The 19,112-nt window shown below is 46.4% G+C and overlaps 1 protein-coding gene across 4 annotated transcripts in view; it reads left to right on the forward strand.

Annotated features, from left to right (window-relative positions):
* LOC144607146 (uncharacterized) overlaps nt 1–19,112 on the forward strand; it is a 57,657-nt gene that overhangs the window by 27,836 nt on the left and 10,709 nt on the right. For 3 of the 4 annotated variants that reach the window (XM_078423774.1, XM_078423773.1, XM_078423775.1), the window contains 2 exons: nt 7,218–7,283; nt 12,491–12,598. In XM_078423774.1, the coding sequence (XP_078279900.1) occupies nt 7,218–7,283; nt 12,491–12,598 (174 nt within the window). The remainder of the gene's footprint in view (nt 1–7,217; nt 7,284–12,490; nt 12,599–19,112) is intronic. The other variant, XM_078423776.1, reaches the window with a different exon arrangement.

The following is a 19,112-nucleotide window of genomic DNA, read 5'->3' on the forward strand; positions in this document are numbered from 1 at the left end:
ATCCCCGTACATTAACACTATCCTACACCCACTAGGGACAATTTTTACATTTACCCAGCCAATTAACCTACATACCTGTACGTCTTTGGAGTCTCCAAACCTGTCCTGTCCATGTACCTGTCTAACTGTTTCTTAAATATTGGGATAGTTCCTGCCTCGACTACCTCATCTGGCAGCTTGTTCCATACACCCACCTCCCAATGTGTGAAAACGTTATCCCTCCGATTCCTATCAAATCCTTTCACTAATGAAGGGAGAGCTGATGGGTGCGGAGGGGGGTGGGGGGGCGGTCGGTCGTGGGGATGGGAAGAGGGTCTTTAATTTGGTTTAGTTTAGAGATGCAGCATGGAAACAGACCCTGTGCCCCACTGAGTCCACGCCGACCAGCGATCACACATTCATACTAGTTCTCTGTCATCCCAACTTTTGCATTCACTCCCAGGGTCAATTTACAGAGGCCAACCAACCTGCAAAGCCGCACGTCTTTGATATGTGGGAGGAAACCGGAGCACCCGGAGGAAACCCACGCGGTCACAGGGAGAACGTGCAAACTCCACACAAACAGGGACTCTGGGGCTGTGAGGCAGCAGCTCTACCCGCTGCACCATTGTGTCGCTCAAGGCATCAGTTGCAAGCACATCAGAAATACCGAGGACATATGAGGGTTGGATGGGAGGGGAACTAGAGGAATGAAAAGGTTGTTTTGAACCTTTTTAAAAATCTTGTTCTGATCCTTTTCCTACCTCTACTTTCCCTCCCCTCTGAATCTCAGCCTGGAGAAGGGTTTCGACCTGAAACGCTACCTGCCCCTTCTCTCCAGAGATGCTGCCAGACCCGCTGAGTTACTCCAGCATTTTGTGTCTATTATGGATAGGTGATGTTTTAGAGTGAAGAAGAAGGGTCCTGACCAGAAACGTCACCTATCCATTATATCAATCCCAGTCTCTTCCAGTGTATAATTAACAGTCTTGATTGTCAGGAAAACTTACCCAGTCATGTCCACACTGATGGTCAATCAGCCACTCATTTGGTTGTCTTCACAATTTCTCCTCACTGTCTTCCCTGTTAAAACAGTCTGTGGAGAAAATGATTTTTGTCTCCATACAAAATCTGCCCAGAAAACTCTTTCCTTGTGAAAATAATTTCATGCGGCACGGTGGCGCAGCGGTAGAGCTACTGCCTTACAGCGCCAGAGACCCGGGTTCAATCCCGAATACGGGCGCTGTCTGTACAGAGTTGGTATGTTCTCCCCGTGACCTGCGTGGGTTTTCTCCGAGATGTTCGGTTTCCTCCCACACTCCAAAGACGTCCAGGTTTGTAGCATAATTGGCTTGGTGTGAATGTAAGATTGGCCCTAGTGTGTGTAGGATAGTGTTAGAGTGCGGGATTGCTGGTCAGTGCGGACTCAAGTGGGCCGAAGGGCCTGTTTCCGCACTGTTTCTCTAAACTAAAGAAAATGGTATTATTAATGTGGATAGAAAATTGAAATTGGTAAAGTTCTGTTTGAAATCATTAGTAGAGAGTGTTTAATGGCTTCACATGACACACGGGTGTCGAGAGTAAATCTATTTATAGCAAATGAATTAACAGGGCATTAAATTAGCATAGAATAGAATGTCATGTGTGGAAATTAAAAATTAATTTTCTCACTTAGAAGCAATAATTTCTGCCCTGATGTTGTTAAGAATTGATAGCAAAGTTGCATTTTCCTCTGGCAAGCTCCTAAATTACTTTACTTTAGACTTTAGCCTTTTGAGATACAGTGCGGAAATAGGCCCTTTGGCACACCGAGTCCACGCCGACCAGCGATCGGCACGGTGGTGCAGCGGTAGAGTTGCTGCTTTACAGCGAATGCAGCGTCGGAGACTCAGGTTCGATCCTGACTACGGGTGCTGCACTGTAAGGAGTTTGTACGTTCTCCCCGTGACCTGCGTGGGTTTTCTCCGAGATCTTCGGTTTCCTCCCACACTCCAAAGACGTACAGGTATGTAGGTTAATTGGCTGGGTAAATGTAAAAATTGTCCCTAGTGGGTGTAGGATAGTGTTAATGTACGGGGATCGCTGGGCGGCACGGACTTGGTGGGCCGAAAAGGCCTGTTTCCGGCTGTATATATATGATGATAATAGCACTATCCCACACAATTTTACGACTTCCCAAAGTCAATTAACCCACAAACCTGTACATTGTGTCTCAATGCAAGGAGTATACGTAATAAGGTGGATGAATTAAATGTGGAGATAGTTATTAATGATTATGATATAGTTGGGATTACGGAGACATGGCTCCAGGGTGACCAAGGCTGGGAGCTCAACATCCAGGGATATTCTATATTCAGGTGGGATAGACAGAAAGGAAAAGAAGTTGGGATAGCGTTGCTGGTTAGAGAGGAGATTAACGCAGTGGAAAGGAAGGACATTAGCTCGGAGGATGTGGAATCGATATGGGTAGAGCTGCGAAACACTAAGTGGCAGAAAACGCTAGTGGGAGTTGTGTACAGGCCACCTAACAGCAGTAGTGAGGTTGGGGATGGCATCAAACAGAAAATTAGAAATGCGTGCACTAAGGGTGCAGCAGTTATAATGGGTGACTTCAATCTACATATAGATTGGGTGAACCAAATTGGCAGGGGTGCTGAGGAAGAGGATTTCTTGGAATGTTTGCGAGATGGTTTTCTAAACCAACATGTCGAGGAACCAACGAGAGAGCAGGCCATTCTAGATGGGGTATTGAGTAATGAGGAAGGGTTAGTTAGCAGTCTTGTTGTGCGAGGCCCCTTGGGCAAAAGTGACCATAATATGGTGGAGTTCTTCATTAGGATGGAGAGTGACAAAGTCAATTCAGAAACAAGTGTTCTGAACTTAAAGAAAGGTGACTTTGAGGGTATGAGACGTGAATTGTCCAAGATAGACTGCCAATTTATACTTAAAGGGTTGACGGTAGACATGCAATGGAAGGCATTTAAAGATCACATGGATGAACTACAACAATTGTTCATCCCAGTTTGGCGAAAGAACAAACCAGGAAAGGTAGTGCATCCGTGGCTAACAAGGGAAATCAAGGAAAGTATTAAAACAAAAGATGAAGCATATAAATTAGCCAGAAAAAGAAGCATACCAGAGGACTGGGAGAAATTCAGAGTCCAGCAGAGGAGGACGAAGGGCTTAATTAGGAAAGGGAAAATAGATTATGAGAGAAAACTGGCAGGGAACATAAAAACTGACTGCAAAAGCTTTTATAGATATGTGAAGAGAAAAAGACTAGTTAAGACAAATATAGGTCCCTTGCAGTCGGAAACAGGTGAATTGATCATAGGGAACAAGGAGATGGCAGACCAATTGGACAACTACTTTGGTTCTGTCTTCACTAAGGAAGACATAAACAATCTGCCGGAAATAGCAGGGGACCGGGGGTCTAATGAGATGGAGGAACTGAGGGTAATCCAGGTTAGTCGGGAAGTGGTGTTAGGTAAATTAAATGGATTAAAGGCCGATAAATCCCCAGGGCCAGATAGGCTGCATCCCAGAGTGCTTAAGGAAGTAGCCCCAGAAATAGTGGATGCATTAGTGATAATTTTTCAAAACTCTTTAGATTCTGGAGTAGTTCCTGAGGATTGGAGGGTAGCTAATGTAACCCCACTTTTTAAAAAGGGAGGGAGAGAGAAAACGGGGAATTATAGACCAGTTAGCCTAACATCGGTAGTGGGGAAAATGCTAGAATCAGTTATTAAAGATGTGATAGCATCACATTTGGAAAGTGGTGAAATCATCGGACAAAGTCAGCATGGATTTATGAAAGGCAAATCATGTCTGACAAATCTTATAGAATTTTTCGAGGATGTAACTAGTGGTATGTAGGTTAATTGGCTGGGTAAATGTAAAAATTGTCCCTAGTGGGTGTAGGATAGTGTTAATGTGCGGGGATCGCTGGGCGGCACAGACTTGGAGGGCCGAAAAGGCCTGTTTCCGGCTGTATATATATGATATGATATGATAGAGTGGATAAGGGAGAACCAATCGATGTGTTATATCTGGACTTTCAGAAGGCCTTCGACAAGGTCCCACATAGGAGATTGGTGTACAAACTTAAAGCACACGGTATTGGGGGTTCAGTGTTGAGGTGGATAGAGAATTGGTTGGCGGACAGGAAGCAAAGAGTAGGAATAAACGGGTCCTTTTCGGAATGGCAGGCAGTGACTAGTGGGGTACCGCAAGGCTCAGTGCTGGGACCCCAGTTATTTACAATATATATTAATGATTTGGACGAGGGAATTGAATGCAACATCTCTAAGTTTGCGGATGACACGAAGCTGGGTGGCAGTGTTAGCTGTGAGGAGGATGCTAGGAGGCTGCAGAGTGACTTGGATAGATTAGACGAGTGGGCAAATGCATGGCAGATGCAATATAATGTGGATAAATGTGAGGTTATCCACTTTGGCGGCAAGAACAGGAAAGCAGAGTATTACCTGAATGGTGGCCAATTAGGAAAAGGAGAGATGCAACGTGACCTGGGTGTCATGGTGCACCAGTCATTGAAAGCAAGCGTGCAGGTGCAGCAGGCAGTGAAGAAAGCGAATGGTATGTTAGCATTCATAGCAAGAGGATTTGAGTATAGGAGCAGGGAGGTTCTGCTGCAGTTGTATAGGGCCTTGGTGAGACCGCACCTGGAGTATTGTGTACATTTTTGGTCTCCTAATCTGAGGAAAGACATTCTAGCCTTAGAGGGAGTACAGAGAAGGTTCACCAGATTGATCCCTGGGATGGCAGGACTTTCATATGAAGAAAGACTGGATAGACTAGGCTTGTACTCGCTGGAATTTAGAAGACTGAGGGGAGATCTTATAGAAACATATACAATTCTTAAGGGGTTGGAGAGGCTAGATGCAGGAAGATTGTTCCCGATGTTGGGGAAGTCCAGAACCAGGGGTCACAGCTTAAGGATAAGGGGGAAGTCTTTTAGGACCGAGATGAGAAAACATTTCTTCACACAGAGAGTGGTGAGTCTGTGGAATTCTCTGCCGCAGAAGGTAGTTGAGGCCAGTTCATTGGCTATATTTAAGAGGGAGTTAGATGTGGCTCTTGTGGCTAAAGGGATCAGGGGGTATGGAGAGAAGGCAGGTACAGGTTACTGAGCCGGATGATCAGCCATGATCATATTGAATGGCGGTGCAGGTTCGAAGGGCCGAATGGCCTACTCCTGCACCTATTTTCTATGTTTCTATGTTTCTATCTTTGGAGTGTGGGAGGAAACCGGAGCATCCAGCGAAAACCCATGCGGTCGCAAGGGAGAACGTACAAACTCTGGGTTTTTGAGTCTACCTTCAGGCAGGGCGGTGCCTGGTAGGTCCATTGTTGGCTGGGAAAGGTGTGATCTCAAGAGAAACAATGTGGAGGACTGTGGAACCGGTAAAAATGACGAGGATGGAGGATGGGGCCAAAGGGGGAGGAGGGAGGGGAATGTAAGATGAAGTTACTTAAAATGACTGAATTGAATGTTCATACCGCTGGGTTGTACGCTGCCCAAGTGAAATATGTGGTGCTGTTCCTCCAATTTGGGTGTGGCCTCACTCTGATAATGGAGGAGGCCCAGGACAGAAAGGTCAGTGTGGGAATGGGAAGGGGAGATGAAATGGTTGGCAACCAGGAGATCGTGTAGGCCAAGGCAGACAAGTGAAGTCATTAAGCACTCTCTTCAAAGGGCTGGAATGCTGGCTGCCAGCTCAATAACTTAACCACTGTGCTGACATGCCCCATTAATCTGCTAACCTCCAGACCACAAGGATCAGACAGTATATATTTTCTCTTTCAGAGGGTTTGATAAGATTTTGCTGAAATTTCTTGATGGCTTCCTGTGCATTTGGATCCAAATTCACTTTCAGTTCTAGTTTTTAGTTTAGAGATACAGTGCGGAAAAAGGCCCTTCGGCCCACCGAGTCCGCACTGATCAGCGAACCCCACACACTATCCTACACACACCAGGGACAGTTTGTTACACTTACACCAAGCCAATTATGCTGCAGACCTGTTTGCCTTTGGAGTGAGGGAAGAAACCAAAGGTCTCGGAGAAAACCCACGCAGCTCACAGGGAGGACGTACAACCTCCGTACAGACAGCGCCCATAGTCACAATCCAACCCGGGTCCCTGGCGCTGTAAGACAGCAACTCTACCGCTGTGCCACCGTGTCACTCCGCTGGACTGGATTATTTTAAAGTATATATTTAGCTTAGATATAGAATCTATATCTGCCCCACTGTGCCGCCCTAAATTGAGTTGTCAGTTTCAGACGGACCTAAGCTGCTAAGTTAAAACCTCCGACACCTCCGTCACCTCCTGAGGATCCCACCACTAATCACATCTTTCCATCACCACCCCTTTCCGCTTTCCGCAGAGACCGCTCCCTCTCCACAACTCCTTGTTCACTCATCCCTTCAAACCCAACTCACTGCCTCCCCAGGTACTTTCCCCTGCAACTGCAGGAGAAGCGACTGTCCTTGTACCTCCTCCCTCGACTCCATCCAGCGACCCCATCGGACCTTTCAGGTTACACAGAGGTTCATAAGTACCTCCTCTAACCTCATCTACTGCATCCGGTGTTCCTGATGTGGGCTCCTGGAGATCGGCGAGACCAAACGTAGACTTAGTGACCGTTTCGCTGAACACTTACGCTCGATGTAAATGTCAAAGTGTCCCTAGTGTGTGTAGGATAGTGTTAATGAGCAGGAATCCACACATATCCCACTCTCCAGCTTTACAATTCATTCCTCCTCCACTTTTAAAGGGCCTGTCCCACTTAGGCGATTTTAAAGGCGACTGCCGGCGACTATGCTATCGCCAACAGTTCGCCAGGGTGTCGCGGGCATGATCGTGAGGAGTCTTCAAAGAATCGTAGTGGATCTACGTAGTGGAGAACGTACAAACTCCATACAGACGGCACCCGTAGTCAGGATCGAACCTGAGTCTCCGGCGCTGCATTCGCAGTAAGGCAGCAACTCTACCGCTGCGCCACCGTGCCGACTGGTTGAGGCAGGTTTTATCATAACATTCAAGAGACATCTGGATGTACGTGGATGGGATAGGTTTAGAGGATTATGGGCCAAACGCAGGCAGGTGGGACTTGTGTAGATGGGACATGTTGGTCAGCATGGGCAAGTTGGGCTGAAAGGGCCTGTTTCAACGCTGTATGACTCTATGACTCTATGACTTTATTTTTCTGTTTTAGAATGTGAGAATGAAATCCATCACAAGGACCAGATTTCTAAATTCACCTCGTGACATCAAATCTTTGGTATGTAAGACTGCCAGAATCCTTTTTTTATTATCTTCTATCAAATGCCTCTCTTAATCTGAAACAAAAAACATTCACAACGCCCTATTTACAAGTACAGATCCACCACCGATTTCCCTTGGTCCCAGACCCTTGCTGGATTGTCCATTACGCCAGACCAACAGAGGCCACGGCCTCCTAGAGAAGTCCATCAATACCGGAACGATCCACCAGGTGGCCGAGATACCTCCCGCAAAGTCGGCTTCGGAAGTTGGCTATGGGAACGGATCTGCCGGTTCAGGCCGGGCCAGAGTTCCAGAGCCCTGGCCACAGAAAGCAAATTCCACCCGCCGATCAGCCGCGGAAGTCCCGATGAGGTCAAGATCATCCGCCTCGCCCAGCCTAGGTGCTACATTGGAATGGGGGGGGGGAGGGGAGGGGAGGGGTGGGGGGGATTCCAAGTGTGCTCTCGAAATTTGCCCGGATTAAAGGAGGTGCCTGACCACCAGATGCCGGAAAATCAGTGGTGAACCTGTACAATAATACTGAACCAGTCATTTTTACCTAGACTATTCAAATGGATAGAATCGTTGACAAAATGTCTTCTCATGTTAACTTCCCATTTAAACTAAATCGATAAATCTGCATTAACCAACCTGATCTCCCGGTGGCTGAGCACTTCAACTCCCCCTCCCACTCCCAGTCTGACCTTTCTATTCATGGGCCTCCTCCAGTGCCACAGTGAGTCCTACCGGAAATTGGAGGAACAGCACCTCATATTTCGCCTGGGCAGCTTGCAGCCCAGTGGTATGAACATTGACTTATCATATCATATCATATACATACAGCCGGAAACAGGCCTTTTCGGCCCTCCAAGTCCGTGCCGCCCAGTGATCCCCGTACATTAACACTATCCTACACCCACTAGGGACAATTTTTACATTTACCCAGCCAATTAACCTACATACCTGTACGTCTTTGGAGTGTGGGAGGAAACCGAAGATCTCGGAGTAAACCCACGCAGGTCACGGGGAGAACGTACAAACTCCTTACAGTGCAGCACCCGTAGTCAGGATCGAACCTGAGTCTCCGGCGCTGCATTCGCTGTAAAGCAGCAACTCTACCGCTGCGCTACCGTCCAACTTTAGATAGTTCCTCTGTCCCTCTCTTTCCCTCCCCATTCCCAGATCTCCCACTATCTTCCTGTCTCCACCTATATCCTTCCTTTGTCCCGCCCCACTGACATCAGTCTGAAGAAGGGTCTCAACCCGAAACGTCGCCCATTCCTTCTCTCCTGAGATGCTGCCTGACCTGCTGAGTTACTCCAGCATTTTGTGAATAAATACCTCCACAAAAGTAGGCACGGTGGCGCAGCGGTAGTGTTGCTGCCTTACAGCGCCAGAGCCCCGGGTCCCGGGTTTGATCCTGACTACGGGTGCTGTCTGTACGGAGTTTGTATGTTCTCCCTGTGACTGCCTGGGTTTTCACCGAGATCTTCGGTTTACTCCCACACTCCAAAAACATACAGGTTTGTCAGTTAATTGGTTTGGTGTAAATGTAAATTGTCCCTAGTGTGTGTGGGATAGTGTTAGCGTTCGGGGATCGCTGTATCGCTAAACTAAACAAATCTAAACTAAAAATAAAATAACTTTAGATTGTGCTGCTTAGAAATTTTAGTGCTCCCTAAATATTAAATAGTCGTTACTTTTGTCTTTGTCCAATAATTAATATTGCAAAATGTCAGGCAATCTCTCGGCACGTGTCTCAACACTGTAGTTTTAGAGTTTTAGTTTTAGAGATACAGTGTGGAAACAGGCCCTTCGGCTCACCGAGTCCGTGCCAGCCAGCGATCCCTGTTACACTGGAACACACTGCACACTAGAGACAATTTACAATTTTTACCGAAGCCAATTAACCTGCAAACCTGTACGTCTTTGGAGTGTGGGAGGAAACCGGAGCACCCAAATAAAACCGATGCAGGTCACAGGGAGGACATTCAAACTCTGTACAGACAGCACCCGTAGTCAGGATGGAACCCGGGTCTCTGGCGCTGTAAGGCAGCAATCCTACCGCTGCACCACCGAGCTGCCCTGTATTTCAATTTTTGTTCATGGAGGAGGGGCATTACACGCATGGCCCGCAGTCGCTACCCATCACTGGCAGTTCTTTATGATGGTGGCAAAGAGCAATATGTATGAATCACATTACCATCATGCCAGCACAGTGGCGTGGCGGGTAGAGCAGTTGCCACACGGTGCCAGAGACTCGGGTTTGATCCAGGGCGGCACGGTGGCACAGCAGTAGCGTTGCTGCCTTACAGCGCTTGCAGCACCGGAGACCCGGATTCGATCCCGACTACGGGGCGATGTCTGTACGGAGTTTGTACGTTCTCCCCGTGACCTCATGGGTTTTCTCCGAGATCTTCGGTTTCCTCCCACACTCCAAAGAAGTACAGATTTGTAGGTTAATTGGGTTTGTCTACTTGATACAAGTGTAAATTGTCCCTAGTGTGTGTAGGCATGCGTTAATTTGTGGGGGTCGCTGGTCGTTGCGGACTCGGTGGGCCGAAGGGCCTGTTTCCGCACTGTATCTCTAAACTAAAAAAACTAATCTAAACTCGGGTGCTGTCTGTGTGGAGTTTGTATGTTCTCCCTGTGACCTCGTGGGTTTCCTTCGGGTTCTCCACTTTTCTCCCATATCCCTGTTGTGTAGAGAGTGGATGAGAGAGTGGGATAAGTATCAGAGTGTTGAGGGGAGAGTTTGTCTTGGCTGTGGTTGTTTTCTTTGGAGACTGAGGAGGTGATTAAATTCAAAGGCATAAAATTATGATGGGTCCGAGACAGAGGAAATAACAACGACAGATTCCTTTCAGCAATGAGCAGAGTGATTGGGTCATTTGATTTTTAAAAAGTTAAGAGATCTAAGAAAATAAATGATTTCATTTAACAATAGGGCGGCACAGTGGCGTAGCGGTAGAGTTGATGCCTTTCAGCGCCAGAGACCCATGTTCGATCCTGACTACGGGTGCTGTCTGTGCGGAGTTTGCACATTCTTGGACTCCAAATTTGAGGAAGGATATTCTTGCTATTGAGGGCGTGCAGCATAGGTTTTTACTAGGTTAATTCCCGGAATGGCGGGACTGTCATATGTTGAAAGACTGGAGCGACTAGGCTTGTATACACTGGAATTTAGAAGGATGAGAGGAGATCTTATCAAAACGTATAAGATTATTAAGGGGTTGGACACGTTAGAGGCAGGAAACATGTTCCCAATGTTGGGGGAGTCCAGAACAAGAGGCCACAGTTTAAGAATAAGGGGTAGGCCATTTAGAACTGAGATGATGAAAACCTTTTTCAGTCAGAGAGTTGTGAATCTGTGGAATTCTCTGCCTCAGAAGGCAGTGGAGGCCAATTCTCTGAATGCATTCAAGAGAGAGCTAGATAGAGCTCTTAAGGATAGCGGAGTCAGGGGGTATGGGGAGAAGGCAGGAACAGGGTACTGATTGAGAATGATCAGCCATGATCACATTGAATGGCGGTGCTGGCTCGAAGGACCGAATGGCCTCCTCCTGCACCTATTGTCTATTGCCTATCGTCTATTGTCTATTCTCACTGTGACCGCGTGGGTTTTCTGCGGGCGCTCCAGTTTCCACCCACACTCCAAAGACGTGCGGGTTTGTCGGTCAATTGAATTCTGTGCACTCTCTGGGGTGTAGGATAAAACTAGTGTATGGGGTTGGTTGATGCGGACCCGGTGGACCGAAGGGCCTGTGTCCACGCTGTAACTCGAAACTAAACTAAACTTCACTAAACCTGGGGGTGGATTTACATTTAATATGATAAACCAAACTATGAGAACTAATATTCTCATTAAAGTAAACAGAATGGAAATGTTCCCGCAGTCAATAATACCCACGGATGTAAGAAATTATTATTCCATGCACTTGCAAACAAACAACTTATGAATTCAATGACCCGGGATATAAGATTTTTTTTTACTGCTGTTTATCACAGAGGTATGAAGTAACCAAATTAGAATAAATTAGCTTATAATCATATCATATATTTCTATCAAGATTTTCCAGGGTAACTTTGAAGATGCTAAATTGTCAGTCTACAATTCTCCAAGAATATTGTTTCTCGTGGAAATAGTTTTCCCTGTTACAATATTCATTTATATCAAGGCTCCAAGATGGCGCCCAACCCAGGCAACTATTTGCGTGTTGCCCACTAAACTAAACTGATATCGCTCCAGCAAGCAATCAGTCACCAATGGAATAACTGACCCATCAGGGAAAAAATCCACTCGCTACACATTAGGGGCAATTTACGGAGGGCCAATTAACCTACAAACCCATCACGTCTTTGGGATGTGGGGGGAAACCGGAGCACCTTTGTGAAGTTTGCACTTTCTCACTGTGATCGCGTGGGTTTCCTCCGGGCGCTCCGGTTTCCTCCCACATTCCAAAGACGTGCGGGTTTGAAAGTTGATTGGCCTCTGTACGTTTCCCTCGTGAATGTAGGGAGTGGATGGGAAAGTTGGATAACTTCAGCCTGTCTGAGAACTGTATTGTGGGAAACTTCAGACCAACATCTTTATGTTCATTAACTTTAACGGATAGAAAACAATAGATTAGCATTAAACACTCTCCCAGTCTGTGCTACCATCATGTGCCGAGATGACTTGCAAGCATGGTCACTGCCTTAACAACTATCTAGCGGTAATATAGGCGGCACGGCGGTACAGTGGTAGAGGTGCTGCCTTACCGCGCCAGAGACCCAGGTTCGATCCTGACTATGGGTGCTGTCTACACGGAGTTTGTACGTTCTCCCTGTGACCACGTGGGTTTTCTCCGGGTGCTCCGGTTTCCTCCCACATTCCAAAGACGTACAGGTTTGTCGGTTAATTGGCTTCTGTAATTAGTAAATTGGCCCTGGTGTGTAGGATGGTGCTAGTGTACGACGTGATCGCTGGTCAGCGAGGACTCGGTGGTCCGAAGAACCTGTTTTTGAGCTGTATCTCTAAAGAACAATGAAATTGTGTAAGGCAGCAACTCTACCGCTGCACCATTGTGCCGCCCAAACGACTGTGAGACTTCTCACAGCCTTTCCATCACCTCACAAGTCCGGAGTGTAATGGGTTTCAGCTCTGTATCTCTAAAGTCTAAAGTCTAAAGTAAACATGTCTCCATTCTCCAGCTAACTTCCTTTATTTTTATTTTTTATAAGGTATGTGAAATTTTATGGAAAACTAAAACACTAAATATTACCTGTGAATCATGTAATGACCTGCAGATGAGTTTTCGAGCCCTGCACAGAAACACAATCTCTGCCTTGGTACGTATACATTATCCAGGATTCAACTCAGTGTGATCACTCAAGGAAAAGATTTCATGGGAATCTGAAGGTTAACCTTGTCACACAAAGGGTGGTGGGTGTATGGAACGAGCTGCCGGAGGAGGTAGTTGAGGCAGGGACTATGCCAACATTGAAGAAACAATTAAAGGTATGTGGATAGGACAGGTTTCGAGGGATATGGGCCAAACGTAGGCAGGTGGGACAAGTGTGGATGGGACTATGATTATGATTATGAATAAGAATAAGACCGACTATAAATATAACTATGAACATGGTTATGACTATGAACATGGTTATAACTATGAACATGGTTAGATCTATGAACATGGTTAGATCTATGAAAATGGTTAGAACTATGAACATGGTTAGATCTATGAACATGGTTAGAACTATGAACATGGTTAGATCTATGAACATGGCCATGACTATGAACATGGTTAGAACTATGAACATGGTTAGAACTATGAACATGGTTAGAACTATGAACATGGCTATGACTATGAACATGGTTAGATCTATGAACATGGTTAGAACTATGAACATGGTTAGATCTATGAACATGGCCATGACTATGAACATGGTTAGAACTATGAACATGGTTAGAACTATGAACATGGTTAGAACTATGAACATGGCTATGACTATGAACATGGTTAGAACTATGAACATGGCTATAACTATGAACATGGCTATAACTATGAACATGGCTATGACTATGAACATGGCTATGACTATGAACATGGCTATGACTATGAACATGGCTATAACTATGAACATGGCTAAGACTATGAACATGGTTATAACTATGAACACGGCTATAACTATGAACATGGCTATACCTATAAACATGGTTATAACTATGAACATGGCTATAACTATGAACATGGCTATACCTATAAACATGGTTATAACTATGAACATGGCTATAACTATGAACATGGCTAAGACTATGAACATGGTTATAACTATGAACATGGTTAGAACTATGAACATGGCTATAACTATGAACATGGCTATAACTATGAACATGGCTATGACTGTGAACATGGCTATGACTATGAACATGACTATGACTATGAACATGACTATGACTGTGAACATGGCCAGGACTGTGAACATGGCTATGAGTGTGAACATGGCTATGAGTGTGAACATGGCTATGACTGTGAACATGGCTATGACTGTCAACATGGCTATAACTGAACATGGCTATGACTATGAACATGACTATGAGTGTGAACATGGCTATGACTATAACTATATCTGTGATGAGGACCATGACAATAAGTGAGTATGCAAAGATTTGCCGCACTCCAGCATCATCTATGGTTCATTTTGTCCTGTACTCTATGTTTCTTACAGTATGGGAAACTGTGAGAATCTCCATGGGAAACTCCCGACCTCAGAATCCAGGGGCAGGTTGTACAGAAATGCAATGCAGCCTTGAATCCCACTCGTCTACAATAGACGCATCGGGCCATTTGGGCAGAGGCTTGGCTAGTGCTTTGAGCGAGTGAGCTTCCCGGAGAAGACCAAGGTTTCAAGTTATGTTTTAGGTACAAAATGGTTTCTCTGCGTCTGCAGAAAACGTTGACACAAAATGCTGGAGTAACTCAGCATTTACTCAGCATAAAGCTGGAGTAACTCTCCAGGCAGCGTCTCTGGAGAGTAGGATTGGGTGACATTTCGGGTCGAGACCCTTCTTCAGTTTCCACTCGAAACGTCACCCATACATCAGTCTGAAGAAGGGTCTGGAGCCAAAACGTCACCCATTCCTTCTCTCCAGAGATGCTGCCGGTCCCGCTGAGTTACTCCAGCATTTTGTGTCTCCCTTCGATTTAAACTAGCATCTGCAGTTCTTTCCTACACACTCTGCAGAAAATGTATTTGCCGAGGTTCTGTGGTGAAGAAGTAGGTGTGAGAGGGGCAAAGAGAGGAGATGTGCGGGGCAGGGGGGATTGAAGTAGGTACATTAGTGTCATTCAAAAGACTTTTGGATAGAACATTGAACAGTACAGCACAGGAACAGGCCCTTTGACCCAAAATGTTTGTGACGAACATGATGCCAAGTTGAACTGATCTCATCTGCCTGCACGTGATCCAAACCCCTCCATTCCCTGCACTCCCAGGTGCCCATCTAAAAGCCTCTTAAATACATCTGCCTCCACCACCACCCCTGGCAATGCTTTCCAGGCCCCCACCACTCACTCTTGTGTAAACAACTTGTCCATTGAACGTTCCTCCTCTCACCTGAGAGTGATGCCCTCTTGGACATTTCCATTCTGGGATTCTGACTGTGTACCCTCTACATGCCTCTCCTAATTTTATATACGTCTCTCAAGTCTACCCTCAACCTCCGACGTTCCTCGAGAAAACAACACAAGTCTATTCTGTCTCTCCCTGTGGCTGAAACCCCCCCTAATGCAGGGCAGCATTCTGGTGAACGATAGCCATACGGACATGCAGGGAATGGTGGGATACGGTTCATACGCAGGTAGGTATGTGATGGTCTTGACGACACATTGAGCACAGATATCGTGGGCTGAAGGGCCTGTTCCTGAGCTGTCCTGTGTTCTATATTCTATGACCCCACTTTTGATCCCTGTAAAAGCTGCCTACAAAGACCAAGCAATCTGAGTGGCATTGAGCCCTAATCCAATGGCGAGACCTTCAGTGGCACCACAGCCACTGACAACAGGCTGAGAAACCAATGGTTTTAAAAAAACATCTCAATCACAGCAAACCAGAAAGTGCATCTTGTGACAAGGCATCTCCTTTAAGGTCCAGCCACAGGCAAATGAACCATAGCCAAGTCCAATTAAGGATCAGTGGATCAGTTATCCTGATCCTACTACCCCTTATAAACCCTGGAGTCTATAGGGGAAGGGAAAATGTGTGTGCATGACACCCACCACCCTTCTTGTGAATTGTCCGATTAAATCCCCCCGCTCACCTTAAACCTATGTCCTCTGGTTGTTGATTTCAAGACTCTGGGCAAGAGACTGTGCTTCATCTACCCGATCTATTCTTCACCCCTCATCCTCCTGCGCTCCAAGGAATAGAGTCCCAGCCTGGGGTCTCGACCCGAAACGTCACCCATTCCTTCTCTCCCGAGATGCTGCCTGACCTGCTGAGTTACTCCAGCATTTTGTGAATAAATCGATTTGTACCAGCATCTGCAGTTATTTTCTTATACTCCCAGCCTGCTCAACCTCTCCCTATAGATTAGGCCCTTGAGTCCTGGCAACATCCTCGTAAATATTCTCCACGCCCTTTCCTACAGCATGGTGCCCAGAACTGAACACGATACTCTAAATGTGGCCTCACCAACGTCTTATATAACTGCAACATGACCTCCCAACTTCTCTACACAATACTCTGACTGATGAAGGCCAATGTGCCAAAAGCCTTTTTGACCACCCTATCTACCTGTGGTGCCACATTCAACTAACTATGGACCGAAACCAAGCGCAGGCTCGGCGATCGCTTCGCTGAACACCTGCGCTCGGTCCGCATTAACGCAACTGATCTCCCGTTGGCCCAGCACTTTAACTCCCCCTCCCATTCCCAGTCTGACCTCTCTGTCATGGGCCTCCTCCAGTGCCATAGTGAGGCCCGCCGGAAATTGGAGGAGCAGCACCTCATATTTCGCCTGGGCAGTTTGCAGCCCGGTGGTATTAACGTCGACTTCTCCAACTTCAGATAGCTCCTCTGTCCCTCCCTTCCCCTCCTCCTTCCCAGATCTCCCTCTATCTTCCTGTCTCCACCTATATCCTTCCTTTGTCCCACCCCCGACATCAGTCTGAAGAAGGGTCTCGACCCGAAACGTCACCCATTCCTTCTCTGCCGAGATGCTGCCTGACCTGCTGAGTTACTCCAGCATTTTGTGAATAAATCGATTTGTACCAGCATCTGCAGTTATTTTCTTATATAACTATGGACCTGCTCTGCTCTACAACACTCCCCAGAGCCCAAAACTTCATTGTGCTGTGTGCCAGTGTATTCATTATTGATCTAGCATCATGATTGATGCCACAATTTTAATTAGCATATCAAACATTTTACAGGGAGACTACAAAAGACAAAAGATCAAAAAATGATTAAAGGAGAAGTAGAATTACTTTTACTATTTTAAATTCATTATAATGTGAAATATTTTCTGAGGGATTAGAATGTACAAATATAAAATTAGTTTATGCATGCAGGGGAATTTATTAAAGAGTAATTAAGGCTTTGTAAGCCGTTAATATGGCTTTGGATCCCAGGCAGTCAGCTGCAGGATGATCAGTGTTTTCTTTCAGTGTGATTTGTTCAGAAATACTTTTAAAGATGACAAATCAACTAGTTTAGTTTAATTTAGTTTAGTTTAGTTTAGTTTACAGACACAGTGCGGAAACATGTCCTTCGGCCCACCGAGTCCGCGCCGCCCAGCGATCCCCGCACATTAACGCTATCCTACACACACTAGGGACAATTTTTACATTTATACCAAGCCAATTAACCTACGAACCTGCACGTCTTTGGAGTGTGGGAGGAAACCGAAGATCTCGGAGAAAACCCACGCAGGTCACGGGGAGAACGTACAAACTCCGTACAGACGGCACCCATAGTCGGGATTGAACCCGGGTCTCTGGCGCTGTAAGGCAGCAACTCTACCGCTGCGCCACCGTGCTGCCCATTTAACAAAAATATGTAAGTTTCTCTTCTCTTCAGCAGACAACGCTGCTTTTTCATTTCCACGTTAAATTACACATGAGCAGAAGCCACCAATGTGCTGTAATGAAGATGAACACTGATGGTTTTGGCAGCATTACCACTACAGATTCCAGGGCTCCATGAGTGCAAGTGCTTTCCAGGCCTTGTAATTGTTCCATTGACAGATTAATAATTCAGATATCCTGTTGCGGATGAATAATGGAAGAGAGAGAGAGAGAGAGAGAGAGAGAGAGAGAGAGAGAGAGAGAGAGAGAGAGAGAGAGAGAGAGAGAGAGAGGGAGGGAGAGGGAGAGAGAGGGAGGGAGAGGGAGGGAGAGGGAGGGAGAGGGAGGGAGAGGGAGGGAGAGAGAGGGAGAGAGAGGGGTTTAGATTGTCAGTTCCACCATCTTTAGTATAAGATTGCAAACAGGAGTCCTGTTTGTTCCCACAAAATGTACTTAGGTGCCTGAAAATTGCTTTGAAAGATCCTGAGGTGATGATAGATGATTGTCAAATGTGCCTCAAATGTGCATACATAACTGAGCTTAACCTAAACTTCTGCTGCCCTTATACTATCTGTCTCCTAGAAGAGGAAAGGTCTTGCATGTGTGTGATGCTGTCTGTGATTCAATGGTGCTTTTATTGTCACACTAGACCAAGTGGACCCGTTGGGCCCAAACCTCTCCTGCATTGGTGCAGCACCCTTTCCTCCCCCCTCACCCTCCCCTCACCCTCCCCTCTCCCCCCCCCCCCCCCCCCATCCCCTCCCCTCTCCCCTCCCCTCTCCACTCCCCCTCCCTCCCCTTCCCCTTCCCTCCTCCCCTCCCCCTCCCTCCACCCCCCTCCCCCTCCCCTCCCCTCCCCCTCCTCCCTTCCCCTTCCCCTCCCCCTCAACCCCCTTATCCTCCCTCCTCCCACCTCTCCCTCCCCTCCCCTCCCTCCCTCCCTCCTTAGGAGATAGGTTTAAACTTTAAAATGTGAATAACTTTTAAAATATAACACCGGTTTCAATGAAACTTCTTCCATTAGCACCAAAGGGACGACGGTGAGTAAGGTGGGTCCAAAATTGTCACGCTATCGTGTACCGTTTTGGCTGTAGTTCAGGAACAAACAAACAAACAAACGAGAGTTTTAGTATATAGATGTGCAAAGTGCCAACGCACAGTGAAATTATTTTCTTACAAACAGTCCTGTAGAGTTTTGCCATACCTAAGCACATCTCTGATTTGCAAATTGTACAGAAGTAGTCCACTGATCCCACATGCAAGAGGCGCCAGGTTTTTGCGCCATTTTCAGAGTCCAGTCGCCCTGTGATCAGATGGGTTTTCTCCAGGCGCTCCAGTTTCCTCCCACTATCCAAAGACGTGCAGGATTTATGGGTTCATTGGCTTCTGTACATTGTTCCTGAATAACCTAGAACCAGTGTGTGCTGATCAATGGTCGGTGAGGACAGTGGGCCGAAGGGCCTGTTTTCATGCAGTATCTCTAAAACTAAAAATTATAAAGTTGCTGCCTGGAGGGAAAGTGACAATAGAGACAATTGGCGCTTTCAAAAGGTCACTGCGATGGGAATGGGTTCCACTAGATTGCTCGACTAGGAGTCTGCATTGACTCAGTGGGCTGATATCAGTTTTGCAAGATATCAGGTTTTCTCAGACATAGAATGCCCTAGAGGTTGAGGATTAATGTAGACCATTTTACTGAGGTATTAAATGTAATAAAGTAAGCTTTTTGCCTGAAAGTCAAAAACAGTAAAAGCTGGAAAAGGTCAGACTGAAGAATGTTCCCGACCCGAAAC

The sequence above is a fragment of the Rhinoraja longicauda genome, chromosome 28 (assembly GCF_053455715.1).
Source record: "Rhinoraja longicauda isolate Sanriku21f chromosome 28, sRhiLon1.1, whole genome shotgun sequence".
NCBI lineage: Eukaryota > Metazoa > Chordata > Chondrichthyes > Rajiformes > Arhynchobatidae > Rhinoraja > Rhinoraja longicauda.